Source organism: Bombina bombina, chromosome 3, assembly GCF_027579735.1.
Source record: "Bombina bombina isolate aBomBom1 chromosome 3, aBomBom1.pri, whole genome shotgun sequence".
Taxonomy (NCBI): domain Eukaryota; kingdom Metazoa; phylum Chordata; class Amphibia; order Anura; family Bombinatoridae; genus Bombina; species Bombina bombina.
This window is the reverse complement of record NC_069501.1, coordinates 804305246-804325143: the sequence shown is the minus strand read 5'-3', so window position 1 is coordinate 804325143 and position 19898 is coordinate 804305246. Positions and strand designations below refer to the sequence as shown.

Below are 19898 nucleotides of genomic sequence, written 5' to 3'. Positions count from 1 at the left end.
ATATAAAGATATCACAATTAATATCCTTGAATCCCAATGTACGACACTCTCTGTTATGGTGGATAGATCACCATCGTTTGGTTCAAGGGGCTTCTTTTGTTCGCCCAACCTGGACTGTGATCACAACAGATGCGAGTCTTTCAGGTTGGGGAGCTGTTTGGGGATCTCTGACAGCACAAGGGGTTTGGAAATCTCAAGATGCGAGATTACCAATAAATATTTTAGAACTCCATGCAATTCTCAGGGCTCTTCAGTTCTGGCCTCTGCTAAAGAGAGAACCGTTCACAATATCACAACTGTGGCTTATGTCAATCATCAGGGTGGGACTCACAGTCCCCAAGCTATGAAAGAAGTATCTCGGATACTTGCCTGGGCGGAATCCAGCTCCTGTCTAATATCTGCGGTGCATATCCCAGGCGTAGACAATTGGGAGGCGGATTATCTCAGCCGCCAGACTTTACATCCAGGGGAGTGGTCTCTCCATCCAGATGTGTTTTCTTAGATTGTTCAGATGTGGGGGCTTCCAGAGATAGATCTCATGGCCTCTCATCTAAACAAGAAACTTCCCAGATACCTGTCCAGGTCCAGGGATGTTCAGGCGGAAGCAGTGGATGCGCTGACACTTCCTTGGTGTTATCAACCTGCTTACATCTTCCCGCCTCTAGTTCTCCTTCCAAGAGTGATCTCCAAAATCATCATGGAACAGTCTTTTGTGTTGCTGGTGGCTCCAGCATGGCCACACAGGTTTTGGTATGCGGATCTGGTTCGGATGTCCAGTTGCCCGCCTTGGCCACTTCCGTTAAGGCCAGACCTACTATCTCAAGGGCCGTTTTTCCATCAGGATCTCAAATCATTAAATTTGAAGGTATGGAAATTGAACGCTTAATTCTAAGTCATAGAGGTTTCTCCGACTCAGTGATTAATACTATGTTACAAGCTCGTAAATCTGTCTCTAGAAAGATTTATTATAGAGTTTGGAAGACTTACATTTCATGGTGTTCTTCTCATAAATTCTCCTGGCATTCTTTTAGAATTCCTAGAATTTTACAGTTCCTTCAGGATGGTTTGGATAAGGGTTTGTCTGCAAGTTCCTTGAAAGGACAAATGTCCGCTCTTTCTGTTTTATTTCACAGAAAGATTGCTATACTTCCTGATATTCACTGTTTTGTACAGGCTTTAGTTCATATTAAGCCTGTCATTAAATCAATTTCTCCTCCTTGGAGTCTTAATTTGGTTCTGAAGGCTTTACAGGCTCCTCCATTTGAGCCTATGCATTCTTTGGACATTAAACTACTTTCCTGGAAAGTGTTGTTCCTTTTGGCTATTTCTTCTGCTAGAAGAGTTTCTGAGCTATCTGCTCTTTCTTGTGAGTCTCCTTTTCTGATTTTTCATCAGGATAAGGCAGTTTTGCGGACTTCTTTTCAATTTTTACCTAAGGTTGTGAAATCTAACAACATTAGTAGAGAAATTGTTGTCCCTTCCTTATGTCCTAATCCTAAGAATTCTTTGGAGAGATCCTTACATTCTTTGGATGTGGTAAGAGCTTTGAAATATTATGTGGAAGCTACTAAAGATTTTAGGAAGACTTCCAGTCTATTTGTTTTATTTTCTGGTCCTAGGAAAGGTCAGAAGGCTTCTGCTATTTCCTTGGCTTCTTGGTTGAAATTTTTGATTCATCAAGCTGATTTGGAGTCTGGTCAGGCCCCGCCTCAGAGAATTACAGCTCATTCTACTAGATCAGTCTCCACTTCGTGGGCTTTTAAGAATGAAGCTTCAGTTGATCAGATTTGCAAAGCGGCGACTTGGTCTTCTTTGCATACATTTACTAAATTCTACCGTTTTGATGTATTTGCTTCTTCGGAAGCAGTTTTTGGTAGAAAAGTTCTTCAGGCAGCTGTTTCAGTTTGATTCTTCTGCTTTTTTTTTTAAGTTTTTTTCTTTCAAAAATGAAAATAAACTTATTTTTTTGGGTTGTGGATTAATTTTTTCAGCGAAATATGGCTGTTTTAATTTTTATTCCCTCCCTCTCTAGTGACTCTTGAGTGGAAGACTCCACATCTTGGGTATTGATATCCCATATGTCACTAGCTCATGGACTCTTGCCAATTACATGAAAGAAAACATAATTTATGTAAGAACTTACCTGATAAATTCATTTCTTTCATATTGGCAAGAGTCCATGAGACCCACCATTTTATGGTGGTTATTTTTTTGTATAAAGCACAATTATTTCCAAATTTCCTTTGTTGATGCTTTCTACTCCTTTCTTTATCACCCCACTGCTTGGCTATTCGTAAAACTGAATTGTGGGTGTGGTGAGGGGTGTATTTATAGGCATTTTGAGGTTTGGGAAACTTTGCCCCTCCTGGTAGGATTGTATATCCCATATGTCACTAGCTCATGGACTCTTGCCAATATGAAAGAAATGAATTTATCAGGTAAGTTCTTACATAAATTATGTTTTTCCTATCTATGGTGCCATCTTGTAACGGCGTTCCACACAGGCGCTGCAGTCACATGACACGTGTGCACAGCAGCTTCTTCTCTTACTGATGTCATATAACTTATTGAAGGCAGCCAAATTTTCCTCATATACTGCAATGCATTACAGTGAATGAGCATTGACAAAGTTTAATTTTATATGTGTAATACAGTGCTTCTTATTTTATAAAACATGTTTTCAACATGGTATGTACCCTGAACAGATCTCCACAGTTTTTGTTTCACTCACTGTTTATAACTGACAGAAGCAATCTCCAGCCCATGTTCAGTGGCAGAGGGGAGGAGGGAGGAGAGAAGGGGGGAGGAGGGAGTCTAGAAGCTGTTTTTTTTAACTCACTGTTATTCAGAGATCTCTGAACACACAGATAAATATTTCCTTGGATATTGCAGAGATCGCTCTGAATAACAGTGAGTTAAAAAAATGGCTGCTAGACTCCCCCCTCCCCTCTGCCACTGAACATCTGGGTGGTGATTGCTTCTTTCAGTTATAAACAGTGAGTGAAACAAAGACTCTGGAGATCTGTTCAGGGTACATACCATGTTGAAAACATGTTTTATAAAATAAGAAGCACTGTATTACACATATAAAATTAAACTTTGTCAATGCTCATTCACTGTAATGCATTGCAGTATATGAGGACAATTTGGCTGCCTTCAATAAGTTACATGACATCAGTGAGAGAAGAAGCTGCTGTGCACACGTGTCATGTGACTGCAGTGCCTGTGTGGAACACACGTTACAAGATGGCACCATAGATAGGAAAATACAAGCTGTGGATAAGCATAAAAATATGAAGAATCTTCTTGAAGAGCTTGTAGTAAGATGAATATACAGCATTGAGAACAGTGTATTAGTTTATTTTGATTCCTCAGAAACAGTTTAGAAAATTTTAAGCAGGTGTTTTGTGTCCCTTTAAGGGTCCTCACGTTATCCCAGCCCTGCTTTGTTTTTTTGCTTCCCAATGACTTAGGTGACGGTATGTAGCTTTTATGCTGTCCTCTGCAGATTCACATTCTTTTTTTTTTTTTCTTTTTTTTTTTTATGTTATACCATCTTTATTTGAAAATTTTCATGTTACAATAATTGAAGAAAAAAATGAACCAAAGCTGTGCAATACAGCATATCCGCATATCAGTCATCACATGTTAATAGTACAATAAAGGCTAAGCATTCCAATAGACACATTTCTCATCATAACCTTATCTAATGTTTCAATAGAGAAATAATAGTCCCTGTGGGGTAAACCCACTCTTTAACCAGCTAGTGGTGATTTAGTTTATATTCTTCCCATAGGAGACTCCTCGCCAAGTAATCATCTACTTTCTTATTTTGAGTATAATGATATTTCTCCAGCAGTAAGGCTACATCTACCCTATCTCTCCAGTGTGGTATGCTAGGTAGATTAATATTTCTCCAATTGGCATGGATAATCCGCTTTGCCACATTAAGCATGATTCGCAGAAGCGCCTGCCGGAAAAGACATTTCATAGGGGGAAGTTTATTAAATAGGAGAACCCACGGGCACATTGGTATAGGTGTTGTTAAGGCCTTCTCCAATTCTACCCTAATGTGAGACCAATATGTCACCACCACTGGGCACGTTCACCATATGTGTACAAATGTGCCCGAATCAATGCATCCTCTCAAACAATTGGCCGAGTATCCCGTTATCATATTTCCTAGTCTAGCTGGTGTGTAATACCACCTACAGAGCAGTTTGAGATTCATTTCCATGTATATTATGGAGGAAGAGGACCTGCTCATTTGTAAGAAAATGTTGTACCATTCTGTAGCAGGGAGGGTCACTTTCATTTCCTTCTCCCATTTGGAAACATAAGATGTGAGACTGTTTACTGAGGGAGTAATTAAAAGCCTATATGATAATGATAAAATTCCCTTACATGGATGTGGTAACCAACATAAGGTCTCGAAAGATGTAAGGGGTCTGGTAATATGTGTTTTTGCCGGGTGAGAGGAGATATAATGTGATAATTGTAAATACTTAAACCAGTTGCTAAACTGTGTTCCCAAGATCTTCGTAACTTCTCCATGAGATTTCAGCCTTGTGTCAGAGAGTAAGGCATAGCAGGGTTTTGCTCTGTGTATAGAGGCTTCCTCCATAATTATTGTGGAAAGTGGGAATGTGTGGTTGTCTAAAAGAGGTGTTAATGGAGAGTAAGGTGAGGAGATATGCTTGTGATTCTTCAAGATCCTATCCCATGTCTGGGGTGTTTCTAGCACAAGCCTAGGTAGGTCTGGGTATAGTTTGTTCCTCTCTGCTGGAAGCCAGCATAGCCCCCCTAACTAACTATAATGTGTCATCTCGTGTTCCACTAAGACCCATGCCTTATGTGGGGCCTGTTTGCTCCAATCACTAATTCTCGTTAGAAATGTAGCGTCTCTATAAAGCATTAAATTTGGGGCCCCTAGTCCTCCTCTTTCTTTTGAACGGTATAGTGTCTGTGTGGCTATTCAAGGTCTCCTATTATGCCATATATAGGTATTAATGATTTTTTTGTAGGTGGAATAAGGTTTTTTTAGGTAGGGGTATAGGTAATGCCTGCAGGACATAAAGAATCTTAGGGAGAATCATCATTTTGGCTGCATTAATGCGGCCAATCCAGGAGATGGGTTTATTACTCCAAGTTCGTACCATGGATGTGATCTGATTTTTAAGGGGATCCCAATTCAATGGTACAATCTTCTCAGGGGTCAAGGATAAGAATATGCCCAGATATTTTATAGCAAGCGGCTGATGGCGGAACTGAAGAGATGATAAAATGTCTAATTCTCTTGGCGTCAATAAGGAACCAAGGAATTCGGATGTGGTCACATTTATCTTAAAATTGGATACCTCCCCATAATCCCTCAGTGTCTGCATCAAAGCTGGCATTGACGTCTGTATATGTGTGAGGGTAAGGAATATATCATCCGCATACAAGGATGTTTTACATTCCATAGAACCTACTTTGATTCCTGAAATTATGGGGTTTGCTCTAATTTAAATTGCGAGAATTTCAATAGCTAAGACAAATAATATGGGGGATAGCGGGCAGCCTTGCCTGGTCCCATTATGGATCTGAAAGGGGCACAAAAGGGTATTATTTAGTTTAATTCTAGCAGAGGGCTGGTTATATAGGGCAAATATCTTGTGAATGAATTGGTTATCGAATCCATATGTTAATAGGCATTCTTTTAGGAAGGACCAGTTCAACCTATCAAATGCTTTCTCGGCATCCATGGACAGGAATACCGAGGGGATCTGATGTTTAGATACAAAGTCTACAATATTCAAAATGTTGGTGGTGTTGTCCCTTGCTTCCTTAAAAGGTGTAAAACCCACTTGTTCGAGGTGAATTAAAATAGGGACAATTTTGTTTATTCTAGAAGCAATAATTTTGGCGTATATTTTAATATCTACGTTTAGTAGAGATATAGGCCGGAATGCAGAGGGGGAGTCTGCTTGTTTTCCCGGTTTGGGGATAACCTCGACATGAGCCTCTAGCATTTGGAAAGGAGTCACCCTGGAAGATAGCGTTAAAAACCTTACACAGGTTGGGAGAAAGGATCTCTGAGAATAAGTGATAATATTTAGTAGTAAAGCTGTCTGGGCCGGGGCTTTTCCCTTTATTCAAAGATTTAATAGGATGGATGATCTCTTGTATGGAAATCGGAGTATTGAGGTCCGCTAGCTGCTCAGTATCTAATTGTGGAATGTGGCAATTTTGTAGACAGGATTTTATGCTAGGGAGCTCTTGGTGAGCGAGATGCAGATTCACATTCTTCTCACTTTTCCTTTAGTTTTGTTACACATATTTTATTGATTTAAAGGGATATTAAACCCAATATTTTTTCTTTCATGATTCAGATAGAGCATGTAATTTTAAGCAACTTTCTAATTTACTTTTACAATCAATTTTTCTTTGTTCTCTTAGTATCTTTATTTGAAAAAGCAATAATGTAAGCCTAGGAGCCGGTCCATTTTTGTATCAGCACCCTGGTTAGTGCTTGCTGATTGGCGGCTAAATTGGCTACACAAATCAGAAAGCGATACCCAGGTGCTGAGCCAAAAATGGGCTGGTGCATAAGTTTAAATTCCTAATAAAAGTAAATTAGAAAGTTGCCTAAAATTGCATGCTCTATCTAAATCATTAACCCCTTAATGACCGGACCATTTTTCAATTTTCTTACCCTTAATGACAATGGCTATTTTTACATTTCTGCAGTGTTTGTGTTTAGCTGTAATTTTCCTCTTACTCATTTACTGTACCCATACATATTATATACCGTTTTTCTCGCCATTAAATGGACTTTCTAAGGATACCATTATTTTCATCATATCTTATAATTTCCTATAAAAAAAAATATAAAATATGAGGAAAAAATTGAAAAAAACACACTTTTTCTAACTTTGACCCCCAAAATCTGTTACACATCTACAATCACCAAAAAACACCTATGCTAAATAGTTTCTAAATTTTGTCCTGAGTTTAGAAATACCCAATGTTTACATGTTCTTTACTTTTTTTGCAAGTTATAGGGCCATAAATACAAGTAGCACTTTGCTATTTCCAAACAACTTTTTTTCAAAATTAGCGCTAGTTACATTGGAACCCTGATATCTGTCAGGAATACCTGAATATCCCTTGACATGTATATATTTTTTTTTAGAAGACAACCCAAAGTATTGATCTAGGCCCATTTTGGTATATTTCATGCCACCATTTCACCGCCAAATGTCATCCAATAAAAAAAAAGTTCACTTTTTCACAAATTTTGTCACAAACTTTAGGTTTCCCACTGAAATTATTTACAAACAGCTTCTGCAATTAAGGCACAAATGGTTGTAAATGCTTCTTTGGGATCCCCTTTGTTCAGAAATAGCAGACTTATATGGCTTTGTGGTTGCTTTTTGGTAAGTAGAAGGCCGCTAAATGCTGCTGCGCACCACACGTAAATTATGCCCAGCAGTTAAGGGGTTAAATTAGGTAGCTTGTAGGGAGCTTGCAGGGTTAATTTTAGCTTTAGGGTAGAGATCAGCCTCCCACCTGACACATCCCACCCCCTGATCCCTCCCAAACAGTTCTCTTCCCTCCCCCACCCCACAATTGTCCCCGCCATCTTAAGTACTGGCAGAAAGTCTGCCAGTACTAAATAAAAGGAGTTTTTATTTTTTTTAATAAAAAAAAATAAAAAGTTTTAGCTGTGATGGACTCCTGCCTTAGCCCCAACCTCCATGATCCCCCCCCCCAGCAATCTAACCCTCTCCCCTACCTAATTGCCGCCATCTTGGGTACTGGCAGCTGTCTGCCAGTACCCAATTTGCCCCCCAAAAAAGTGTTTTTAATTATTTTTTATTACTAATTTATTTTTTTCTGTAGTGTAGCAGCCCCCCACAATACCCCAACCCCCTCCCCCTCCCAGATCCTCATATATATATATTTCCCCCCCTCTTCCCACTCATTGGTGTCAGTGTGGGTAGGTGATCGCGGGCGTGCGCGCGCACCCGCACGCGCACGCGCATGCGCGCCCCCGCACGCTCCCGGCACCCGGCGTGCACATTGCACTAACAGGAGCCGGATGCCGGGTAGCGATGGGCCGCCCACCCGCCTCCCAGTTGCGCTCCCACCCACCAACGAACCGGCCGCATCGCTACCGGTGCAGAGAGGGCCACAGAGTGGCTCTCTCTGCATCGGATGCTTTCTAAGGGTATTGCAGGATTCCTCAATATCGAGGCATCACTGCAATACCCTGAGAGCTGCTGGAAGCGATTGCGATCGCTTCCAGCACTCTCTTAGACAAGTGACGTACCAGGTACGTCCATTGTCACTAACTGCAAGTTTTTGCAGGACGTACCTGGTACGTCACTTGTCATTAAGGGGTTAAAGTAAAAATTTGGGTTAAATATCCCTTTAAGGAGAAGCAATGATAAAGATTTGGCCAAGTTATCTGACCACTACAGTATTGAAGGGACATAGAAGTACAAAAAGAAAATGCTTTAATGTGTGTATATAACTATCAGTCTAACCCCTGTAGAGCAGCAATGCACTACTGGGACCTAACTGACCATATATAGTGAACCAGGGACAAGAAGCATATATTTGGAGCCACCAATACGCAGCAAGCTCCTACTAGTTCATTACTTCTCTAGAGCCTACCAATGTATACTTTTCAACAAAGGATATAAAGGGAAAAAAGTCAATTTGATAAATGAGGAAAATGTAAATGTCTCTTAAATCAGCATGTTCTTCCTCAACCATGAAAGTTCACAAATATACCTGTACTAAGAGTATTCTATTAATTTTTGAAGGTGGACAAAGATTTTATCCCTGGTCTCATGTACATACGAGATAATGAAGCCACCTCTGAAGAATTTGAAGCAATGATTCTGCCATTTACAGTACCAAATGCAAGTGGTCAAGACATACAACTGAGCTCCAAGCATACTCATATAACACTTGAAAATCGAGCCGAATATGTACGGCTGGCAATTGGTTACAGGTATGTAAAGCTGCAATACTGGTATAACTACAGTTTCTCTGGTACTTGATGGATATTTTTCATTTTTCCCTGCATTTGAGTATCTCTTCAGTATTTCTCTTAAAAATCTGTGGCCTAGATTTGGAGTTTTGTCGGTAACGACCCGAAAAACTAACGCCGGCTTTTTTCTGGCCGCACCATAAAAATAACTCTGGTATCGAGAGTCCACATAAAGGCTGCGTTAGGCTCCAAAAAAGGAGCGTAGAGCATTTTTAACGCAGCTTCAACTCTCGATACCAGAGTTGCTTACGGACGCGGCCAGCCTCAAAAACGTGCTCGTGCACGATTCCCCCATAGGAAACAATGGGGCTGTTTGAGCTGAAAAAAACCAAACACCTGCAAAAAAGCCGCGTTCAGCTCCTAACGCAGCCCCATTGTTTGCTATGCGGTAACCCTTCCTACGTCTGCACTTAACACTCTAACATGTACCCCGAGTCTAAACACCCCTAACCTTACACTTATTAACCCCTAATCTGCCGCCCCCGCTATCGCTGACCCCTGTATATTATTATTAACCCCTAATCTTCCGCTCCGTAAACCGCCGCTACTTACATTATCCCTATGTACCCCTAATCTGCTGCCCCTAACACTGCCGACCCCTATATTATATTTATTAACCCCTAATCTGCCCCCCACAACGTCGCCTCCACCTGCCTACACTTATTAACCCCTAATCTGCCGACCGGACCTGAGCGCTACTATAATAAAGTTATTAACCCCTAATCCGCCTCACTAACCCTATAATAAATAGTATTAACCCCTAATCTGCCCTCCCTAACATCGCCGACACCTAACTTCAATTATTAACCCCTAATCTGCCGACCGAATCTTGCCGCTATTCTAATAAATGTATTAACCCCTAAAGCTAAGTCTAACCCTAATACTAACACCCCCCTAAGTTAAATATAATTTAAATCTAACGAAATTAATTAACTCTTATTAAATAAATTATTCCAATTTAAAGCTAAATACTTACCTGTAAAATAAATCCTAATTTAGCTACAATATAAATTATAATTATAGCTATTTTAGGATTTATATTTATTTTACAGGTAACTTTGTATTTATTTTAACCAGGTACAATAGCTATTAAATAGTTAAGAACTATTTAATAGCTAAAATAGTTAAAATAATTACAAATTTACCTGTAAAAGAAATCCTAACCTAAGTTACAAATAAACCTAACACTAGACTATCAATAAATTAATTAAATAAACTACCTACAATTACCTACAATTAACCTAACACTACACTATCAATAAATTAATTAAATAAATACAATTGCTACAAAGAAATACAATTAAATAAACTAGCTAAAGTACAAAAAATAAAAAAATATTTACAAACATAAGAAAAATATTACAACAATTTTAAACTAATTACACCTACTCTAAGCCCCCTAATAAAATAACAAAGCCCCCTAATAAAATAACAAAGCCCCCCAAAATAAAAAAATGCCCTACCCTATTCTAAATTACTAAAGTTCAAAGCTCTTTTACCTTACCAGCCCTGAACAGGGCCCTTTGCGGGGCATGCCCCAAGAAATTCAGCTCTTTTGCCTGTAAAAAAAAACATACAATACCCCCCCCCCAACATTACAACCCACCACCCACATACCCCTAATCTAACCCAAACCCCCCTTAAATAAACCTAACACTAAGCCCCTGAAGATCATCCTACCTTGTCTTCACCATACCAGGTTCACCGATCGGTCCAGAAGAGCTCCTCCGATGTCCTGATCCAAGCCCAGCGGGGGGCTGAAGAGGTCCATGATCCGGCTGAAGTCTTCATCCAAGCGGGCCAGAAGAGGTCTTCCATCCGATTGAAGTCTTCATCCAAGCGGCATCCATCCGGAGCGAAGCGGCAGCATCCTGAAGACCTCCACCGACGACTGAACGACGAATGATGGTTCCTTTAAATGACGTCATCCAAGATGGCGTCCCTCGAATTCCGATTGGCTGATAGGATTCGAGGGACGCCATCTTGGATGGAATCAGCCAATCAGAATCAAGTTCAATCCGATTGGCTGATCCAATCAGCCAATCAGATTGAGCTTGCATTCTATTGGCTGATCGGAACAGCCAATAGAATGCGAGCTCAATCTGATTGGCTGATCGGATCAGCCAATCGGATTGAACTTGATTCTGATTGGCTGATTCCATCAGCCAATCAGAATATTCCTACCTTAATTCCGATTGGCTGATAGAATCCTATCAGCCAATCGGAATTCGAGGGACGCCATCTTGGATGACGTCATTTAAAGGAATCGTCATTCGTCGTTCAGTCATCGGCCAGGATGGATGTTCCGCGGTGGAGGTCTTCAGGATGCTGCCGCTTCGCTCTGGATGGATGCCGCTTGGATGAAGACTTCAATCGGATGGAAGACCTCTTCTGGCCCGCTTGGATGAAGACTTCAGCCGGATCATGGACCTCTTCAGCCCCCCGCTTGGGCTTGGATCAGGACATCGGAGGAGCTCTTCTGGACCGATCGGTGAACCTGGTATGGTGAAGACAAGGTAGGATGATCTTCAGGGGCTTAGTGTTAGGTTTATTTAAGGGGGGGTTTGGGTTAGATTAGGGGTATGTGGGTGGTGGGTTGTAATGTTGGGGGGGGTATTGTATGTTTTTTTTTACAGGCAAAAGAGCTGAATTTCTTGGGGCATGCCCCGCAAAGGGCCCTGTTCAGGGCTGGTAAGGTAAAAGAGCTTTGAACTTTAGTAATTTAGAATAGGGTAGGGCATTTTTTTATTTTGGGGGGCTTTGTTATTTTATTAGGGGGCTTAGAGTAGGTGTAATTAGTTTAAAATTGTTGTAATATTTTTCTTATGTTTGTAAATAATTTTTTATTTTTTGTAACTTAGTTCTTTTTTATTTTTTGTACTTTAGCTAGTTTATTTAATTGTATTTCTTTGTAGCAATTGTATTTAATTAATTTATTGATAGTGTAGTGTTAGGTTAATTGTAGGTAATTGTAGGTAGTTTATTTAATTAATTTATTGATAGTCTAGTGTTAGGTTTATTTGTAACTTAGGTTAGGATTTCTTTTACAGGTAAATTTGTAATTATTTTAACTATTTTAGCTATTAAATAGTTCTTAACTATTTAATAGCTATTGTACCTGGTTAAAATAAATACAAAGTTACCTGTAAAATAAATATAAATTCTAAAATAGCTATAATATAATTATAATTTATATTGTAGCCATATTAGGATTTATTTTACAGGTAAGTATTTAGATTTAAATTGGAATAATTTATTTAATAAGAGTTAATTAATTTCGTTAGATTTAAATTATATTTAACTTAGGGGGGTGTTAGTATTAGGGTTAGACTTAGCTTTAGGGGTTAATACATTTATTAGAATAGCGGCGAGATTCGGTCGGCAGATTAGGGGTTAATAATTGAAGTTAGGTGTCGGCGATGTTAGGGAGGGCAGATTAGGGGTTAATACTATTTATTATAGGGTTAGTGAGGCGGATTAGAAGTTAATAACTTTATTATAGTAGCGCTCAGGTCTGGTCGGCAGATTAGGGGTTAATAAGTGTAGGCAGGTGGAGGCGACGTTGTGGGGGGCAGATTAGGGGTTAATAAATATAATATAGGGGTCGGTGGTGTTAGGGGCAGCAGATTAGGGGTACATAAGGATAACGTAGGTGGCGGCGCTTTGCAGTCGGCAGATTAGGGGTTAATAAGTGTAGGCAGGTGGAGGCGACGTTGAGGGGGGCAGATTAGGGGTTAATAAATATAATTCAGGGGTCGGCGGTGTTAGGGGCAGCAGATTAGGGGTACATAAGGATAACGTAGGTGGCGGTCGGCAGATTAGGGGTTAAAAAATTTTTTCCGAGTGTCGGCGATGTGGGGGGACCTCGGTTTAGGGGTACATAGGTAGTTTATGGGTGTTAGTGTACTTTAGAGTACAGTAGTTAAGAGCTTTAGAAACCGGCGTTAGCCCAGAAAGCTCTTAACTACTGACTTTTTTTCTGCGGCTGGAGTTTTGTCGTTAGATGTCTAACGCTCACTTCAGACACGACTCTAAATACCGGAGTTAGAAAAATCCCATTGAAAAGATAGGATACACAATTTACGTAAGGGGATCTGCGGTATGGAAAAGTCGCAGCTGAAAAGTGAGCGTTAGACCCTATTTTGAGTGACTCCAAATACCGGCGGTAGCCTAAAACCAGCGTTAGGAGCCTCTAACGCTGGTTTTCACGGCTAACGCCAAACTCTAAATCTAGGCCTGTGTGTTTTATCAGCAATGTTGGGCAAAAGTAGTAAGTGGAGTACCTCTGGGTACTGTCCTTGCCCCACTTCTCTTTAATCTGTTTCTTAACAAATTTGAAGGGGGCATTGAAGGTGTAGGTTTTTGCAGATTATACAAAATTAAGACTTTATATAGAGTAGAATTGCATAATCAACAAGTGCCATTAAAAAGACAATGCAATAAAATTTACTTTGCATTTTAAATTGGCATTATATTTTTTTAAACAAATTTCAAAATTTCCTGCAAAATTGTCAGCCCTCTGTATCATGTGACAGCCATTAGCCAATTACAGACTCGTATGTATACACTGTGAATTGTTGCACATGCTCAGTAGCAGCTGGTGTCTCAGTAACTGTGCATATAAAAAGACTGTGCACAATTTGATAATGGAAGTACATTTTTAATGTTTCTTAAAACTGCATGCTCTGTATGAATCAGGAAAGTTTCATTTTGAGTAAGGTAATGCATTCTTAATGGGGTTGAGTTAGGGATATTATTAAATGTGAAGGACTTAGGAGTTACTGTAGATAACAGACTTTGCAACCGCTGACTGACATTGTATCGTATTTAAAAAGCCCATAAGGTATTGTCATGTATAAAAGGGTTATAACTTCATGAGATGTAAATGTAATTTTGCCTCTTTATAAATAAAAAGTATGACTCCACCTTGAATCTGCAGTGCAATTTTGGGCACTGCAAACTGAAAACGTGCAGAGGAGGGTGACAAAATTGATAAGGGGAATGGAAGATTTGCTTTTTTTTTTTTAAAGAAAGGCTGTAACGGTTCCAAATATTTACACTGTAAAAGAGGTGGCACAAAAAAGGATCTGATTACATTAAACAAATACATACAGGGCTTATATAAGCAATTATCAGCTGATGTGTTTATCACTGTACAAAGGACACAAGGACATCTATTGAGAGAGAGGAACAGATTTCCCCTACAGCAGTGTACAGTGTTCTTTACATTAAGAAAAAGAGGATATGGAACTCTCGTCAAAGTAGGTTGTTTTAGCAAATTCAGTAGGGACGTTTTGGACAAATATGTACAAGTAATCTTTTGATCCAATTAGAAATCTGATTTAAAGTCAAAAGGTATTTTTTTTTTCCCTTTTGAGACACACTTAGAAGTCACTACATTTTTGCCTGTTTTCAAATGAACAGTAGTAACAGGAATGCATGAAAGGTTGAACTTGATGGACGTGAGCCTTTTTTCAATCTATGTTACTTTGTAACTTTATGTAACTCTTTTAGGTTAGACATAATAAAACCATGCAATGATATATATTTCTTTCATCAGATGTTGTCTGTGAGTCAAGTGTGGTAATTCTCGTCCTGACCACTAGGAGACGATACGATATCCCAACAAACTAGAACTTTAAATCCCTCTACTCATCGAGAGGGGTCCTCTAAGCAATTTGAGGCTCATTTCCTCCTCGTGCCCTGTCGGTCAGAGGAGCAGACAAAGAGTTTTTAGCCAGGTAGAGAGAGGTCTTTTCTCAGTGAGAAATGTCACAGGCCTCCCAGGTTAATGATTTTGAAAGGGGCATTGGTGGACTTGTTCACCAATCCCCTGGTCTAAAGTGAGCTGCTCTTAGTTGGATCTACAGCCCTTCCCAGGTGAAATGTGGACTTGTTCACCAATTCCTTCAGTTGTAGATGCTATTACTTTTTTTGATCTTTGGCATTGTGCTTGCACTGTTCCTAGGATGGGCTTGTCTACTGGAAGCAAGTTGCTGCAACTGAGGTAAGCATAGTTGACAAAGGTGTTTGAACCACAAGAAAGAAAATAAACAACAGGGATTTTAGCACTCCATCTACTGTGATGGTATTATAAAATGTAACTTTCTTTATGTACCTTTTAGAGCAGAGAGATATAAGCATCTTCAATAAAAACCCATGCATCACCAAATAAAAGACTAGCGTGATTCACCTTTATATTTCTTGGCCAATAGCTGGATACGTTGGCATCAGGTGACAGGGATGAGGAGCCCACAAATATAACAAAGCACTGTGGCTTTTTTACATGCCTTTCTCAATTAGGGCAAACCAAAGCTATAATTAGTGGACTTCTTATACCCCCGGGTCCTGGCATTTGGCGCGGTAAATACCGATATTAGGCTGGGATTAAAATCGCAATAAATGGATACTAAACCCAATTTTTTTTTCTTTAATGATTCAGAAAGAGTGTGCAATTTTAAGCAACTTTCTAATTTACTCATTATCAATTTTTTATTCGTTCTTTTGCGATCTTTATTTGAAAATTGCTTAAAATTGCATGCTCTATCTGAATCAAGAAAGTCTGTATGAGGACAATATATCAGACTGTGATGTCACATAATCACTACGGGCAGTCCATTTGTCACGCCATCCCAATGTCAACCAACCACCACCATGTCGCAAGCAAAAAACTGCCAGGAGGTTAGCAACATCCAGAATTTGTTTTGCTATTTATTGTATCCAATATTATAGCAGATAATTTAAGTATTGGGATCAATGTATATGTAACAAGTTAAGTGTTAAATTGTTAAATCTGCACTGTGCAGAACTTATACTGAAATGCAATATTGTACTTTAAGCACTATGCAGTATCGTCTTAGTTAAAAACATAGTAAACTGCATGTTTTTCTTTGTATTGATTAGTACTTGTAACATATAACCTAACTTACCTTTTTTATGGATACTTGAACTAGTCGTTCTTATAAGGTGAAATAACACTATTAATTGGCTACTATCAATAACTAAAAAAGAACAGACTTTCACTTAATAGCTGGAAAAAATAAATATATATATATATATATATATATTTCATCATTACTATTACATTGTCACAATTTAACAATGTATTTGTTATATCACTCAAATTTTTTAAGAAAATAGTATTCTATGTTTAATCCTGCAAGAGTGATAAAAAAAAACTATAGTAGCCTGCTGGGGATAATAGTCTGCCTACAACGGGTTATAAAAAGACCCAATAGTTCTTATTTTTATTCATTCCCAAAGGTATGACACAGTTCATACGGAAAATCCACTTAGCTTCTCTTTGAAAAAAAACTGGTTCAATTTCTCCTCCCTGGGTAAGACCATATACCAACAGCTGGGGTGGGAGCGCTTATATACAGTATACAACAGAAGTGAGTACACCCCTGGGCAATATTACTTAAATATCAAATTATTGAAAACTGTATCACCTCTCAATAATTGTTTTATTTCTAAGTTGACAGGTAGAGTATTTCCTATTATAAACGATCAAAAACAAATACTTTAGAAAGATTATATTGAAAATACAGGCCCCAAAGTAGAAACTTAATGCAACAAAAGTAAATACACCTGTGGTACACACAAATACACCTGTGGTACACACAAGTTAGATCATTGAAACAAAATTGAGTACACCTATGATTTCCAATTTGCCTTATTGCATGAGCATAGTTACCAGAACAGTCTAATTTTTTGACCAATGGGCTGTGTCTATCTGCAAGTCTGCATCATGGCTCCACATGGAAAAGAATTGCCAGCGGAATTGAAAAATCTGATTGTGAGACTTCAGAAAGATGGAAAAGGATACAGGGAGATTGGTGACCAACTAAAAATCAGCCAAAACGCAGTTGCAGCAGTAATCAGGAGGTATAGATCGATACACAGTGCCAAAAATCCTCCTAAAATGACGCCACGGACAGTGCACAATCTAGCTCTAAACAGGCAACAGGGAAGTGCTTCAGATTTGCATCAAAGCAAGTGCTTCAGATTTGGCTCAGGGATTATCGATAGAAATTGGAGTTTGTGACAGCTCAGACAGTGCTAGGACATTGCATAATGTCAACTTCTATGGACGGCATCCAAGGAAAAAACCTTGCTTGCTCTTCGGCACAAAACTGCAAGATTAAACTTTGCTAAACAACATGAAAAACCTGATGAATACATTATTTGGTAAGAGGGCCAAGACCAAGATACAATTTTATGGCTCAGATGGGGTGCAGCAAGTTTGTTGCAAACCTGGTCAGGATTATTACAGTGAATGCATAGTCCCAACAGTGAATCATGGAGGTGGGAGTGTGACGATATGGGGCTTCATGACTGCAAAAGGTGTTGGGGAGATGACATTTATAGATGGCACTACGAATGCCTGCAATGTACAAAAATACTAGCTGAAAAGTTTGGCAGAGGACAAATATTCCAGCATGATAACGATCCAAAGCACACTGCCAAAATCACAAAGGAGTTTCTAAAGAAGAAACAAGTGAAAACTATGAACTGGCCAAGTATGTCACCTGACTTGAATCCAGTAGAACACCTTTGTGGTATTTTTAAGAGAATGGTAGAGCAACACAACCCCTCCAGCAAAGAGCAGCTACATTTTTTTTCTCTTTTTTAAGACACGATGAGTCCACAGATCATCTTAATTACTAATGGGATATTCACCTCCTGGTCAGCAGGAGGCTGCAAAGAGCACCACAGCAAAGCTGTTAAATAGCTTCTCCCTTCCCTCCCACCCCAGTCATTCTCTTTGCCTACATTAGTGATAGGAAGCGGTAAAGTGAGGTGTTAGATTAGATTCTTCAATCAAGAGTTTATTATTTTAAAAGTAGTGCAAGATTGTGCTGCTTTGTTCTAGGGTGTAGCCGTAGTCCATATCAGTCTCTTCAGTAGAGCCTTGGTGGCTTTAAAGCAATGGGAACTGGTGGGACATAATTCTCACTGTGCCTCCCATGTATTATTGCTGCCCTAACCCTGAAAACCTGAGGAATATTTAATCAGGAATTTCAATTTCTTCAGAGGTCCATGTGGGGGATAGGACCCCTCAAACCTGAACTGCCTTCGCTGTCAGGCAGACATATGAGGTAAGTACTTGTTTATTTTTCCTGGAGACACTTAGAGGAAAAGGAAGACTTTTATTATACTTCATTTCACTTACATGAAGGGCTTATGGTTACAGATACACGCATAAGCACTTTGGGACAAATAAACTCTCGGGGTCTGAGAGAACCAGGCAGCGTGTTACGTTCTGGCTCTGGGAGAGAAAAGGGGACCCTGTGACAACAAGTTGTAAGCAGGCACTAGGACTGAGGAGACTTTTTCACTATAGCTGAGAATAGGAAAGGCTCAGTAGGAGGTGATCGTTTTTGACAGCTAGAGGTTCAGTTAGATTCACATATTGGGGCTAAGATACTACCTGTCAAGCGGTAGCACTATTTTTCCTCCGTTTTGAACAAGGGGCTCAGTTACTCCTGGTCGCTATTTTCCCAAATATTATGATAATGGCGACCGGCAGATTGATAATTGTAACGCCCACGATGGGCGGAGCTTCTTTAGCGCCAATTTGAGAGTGCACGCTGCTGTCTCTAATACATTGCTAGTGGCGACTGACAGAGTGGTTGTTATCACGCCCATGAGGGGCGGCGCTATGCTTGCCGCTGTTTTGGACTGCACCTATTTCGTTTCAGATACAAGCGCAGTCGTTAATATTGTCACATATGTGGGATCGGATAGTGCCACAGCTGCGTTCTGGATCCTTTATGAATAAAAATGAAGCCAATAATTTTTCTTTATTCCAGTTACGGTGTATAAATAAAGTTTGGGATCATCTAGGTGGCTCAAAGATATAGGTTCTACTATATTTGCGTGCTGATTTATTTTTCTACTGCTCACAAAGATATAAAGTTTTATTTTAAAATTTTAAAGAGACAGTAACGTCTTTTATGGGTTAATTTTTTGTTACAAAATTTAACATGTTTCTTGGTTTAACTCATCCCTTGTGACTCAAGAGGGAACAAGAGGTCCTGTCAGGTGTCTCTTGGTTTTATTTTTTAATGCCAATGTACTTATAAAAATAGATTTTTCTGAACCTACTCCTTTTTTAAGCTCATGCTGTTTAGGAGTTTATTGCCAATGGTCAAGGTATGCCACAATTTTTCTCCTCATGTGTCCCAACAGATTTATAGCCCACATGCAGTGCCCTGCGCTTCTACTCCACCTGAAGTTGCCTTCATTTCATGCATTGTCTGGTTTTTCCACACTGTAGAGAAAATTACAAAGGTACATATACTCATTCAATATTCTGAATGTATCTGTCCTGTATCTTGGAAGAGGAGGATACTTGGGTAGTATCTGAGAGGGAATTCTCAAACTCAGATGGGGTAGTACCTTTATCTGATACTGAGGTTGTTTTCCTTCATTTTTGCTTAAATATCTACAATTATAACTTGTGGAGTTTTTTAGCTACCCTGGACGACTCCATCGCTACGTAGTTGTCTATCCTAGATATTCCAATAAATTATACTAAATGGGCCCTTCATGGTGAGAGTATTTCCTGTACCAGATAGGGTTATACAGATATTTGCTCAGGAATAGGAGAAATAGGGTATTCCTTTTTCTCTTTTTCCCTGTATTTAAAAGAATGCTTCTTAGCAGACTCTATCAAGAAGCCTTTGCAGAAGGGAGATACTATTCACATAGAGGATAATAGTTCCTTTTGGATTCTTGCAGGATAAGGACCCTATGATTAGAAGTTAGAGGGTTTACACTGACAACCTGCGGTTGGAATGACTACGGTCGCCAGTGCGGTGGTGTACTAAACTTTCTATTGAACAGACAT

At 39.4% G+C, this 19898-nt stretch overlaps 1 protein-coding gene across 4 annotated transcripts in view; it reads left to right on the top strand.

Moving 5' to 3' along the window:
- HERC2 (HECT and RLD domain containing E3 ubiquitin protein ligase 2) overlaps positions 1 to 19898 on the top strand; it is a 733063-nt gene that overhangs the window by 671588 nt on the left and 41577 nt on the right. For all 4 annotated transcript variants that reach the window (XM_053707729.1, XM_053707727.1, XM_053707730.1 and 1 more), the window contains one exon: positions 8814 to 9004. In XM_053707729.1, the coding sequence (XP_053563704.1) occupies positions 8814 to 9004 (191 nt within the window). The remainder of the gene's footprint in view (positions 1 to 8813; positions 9005 to 19898) is intronic.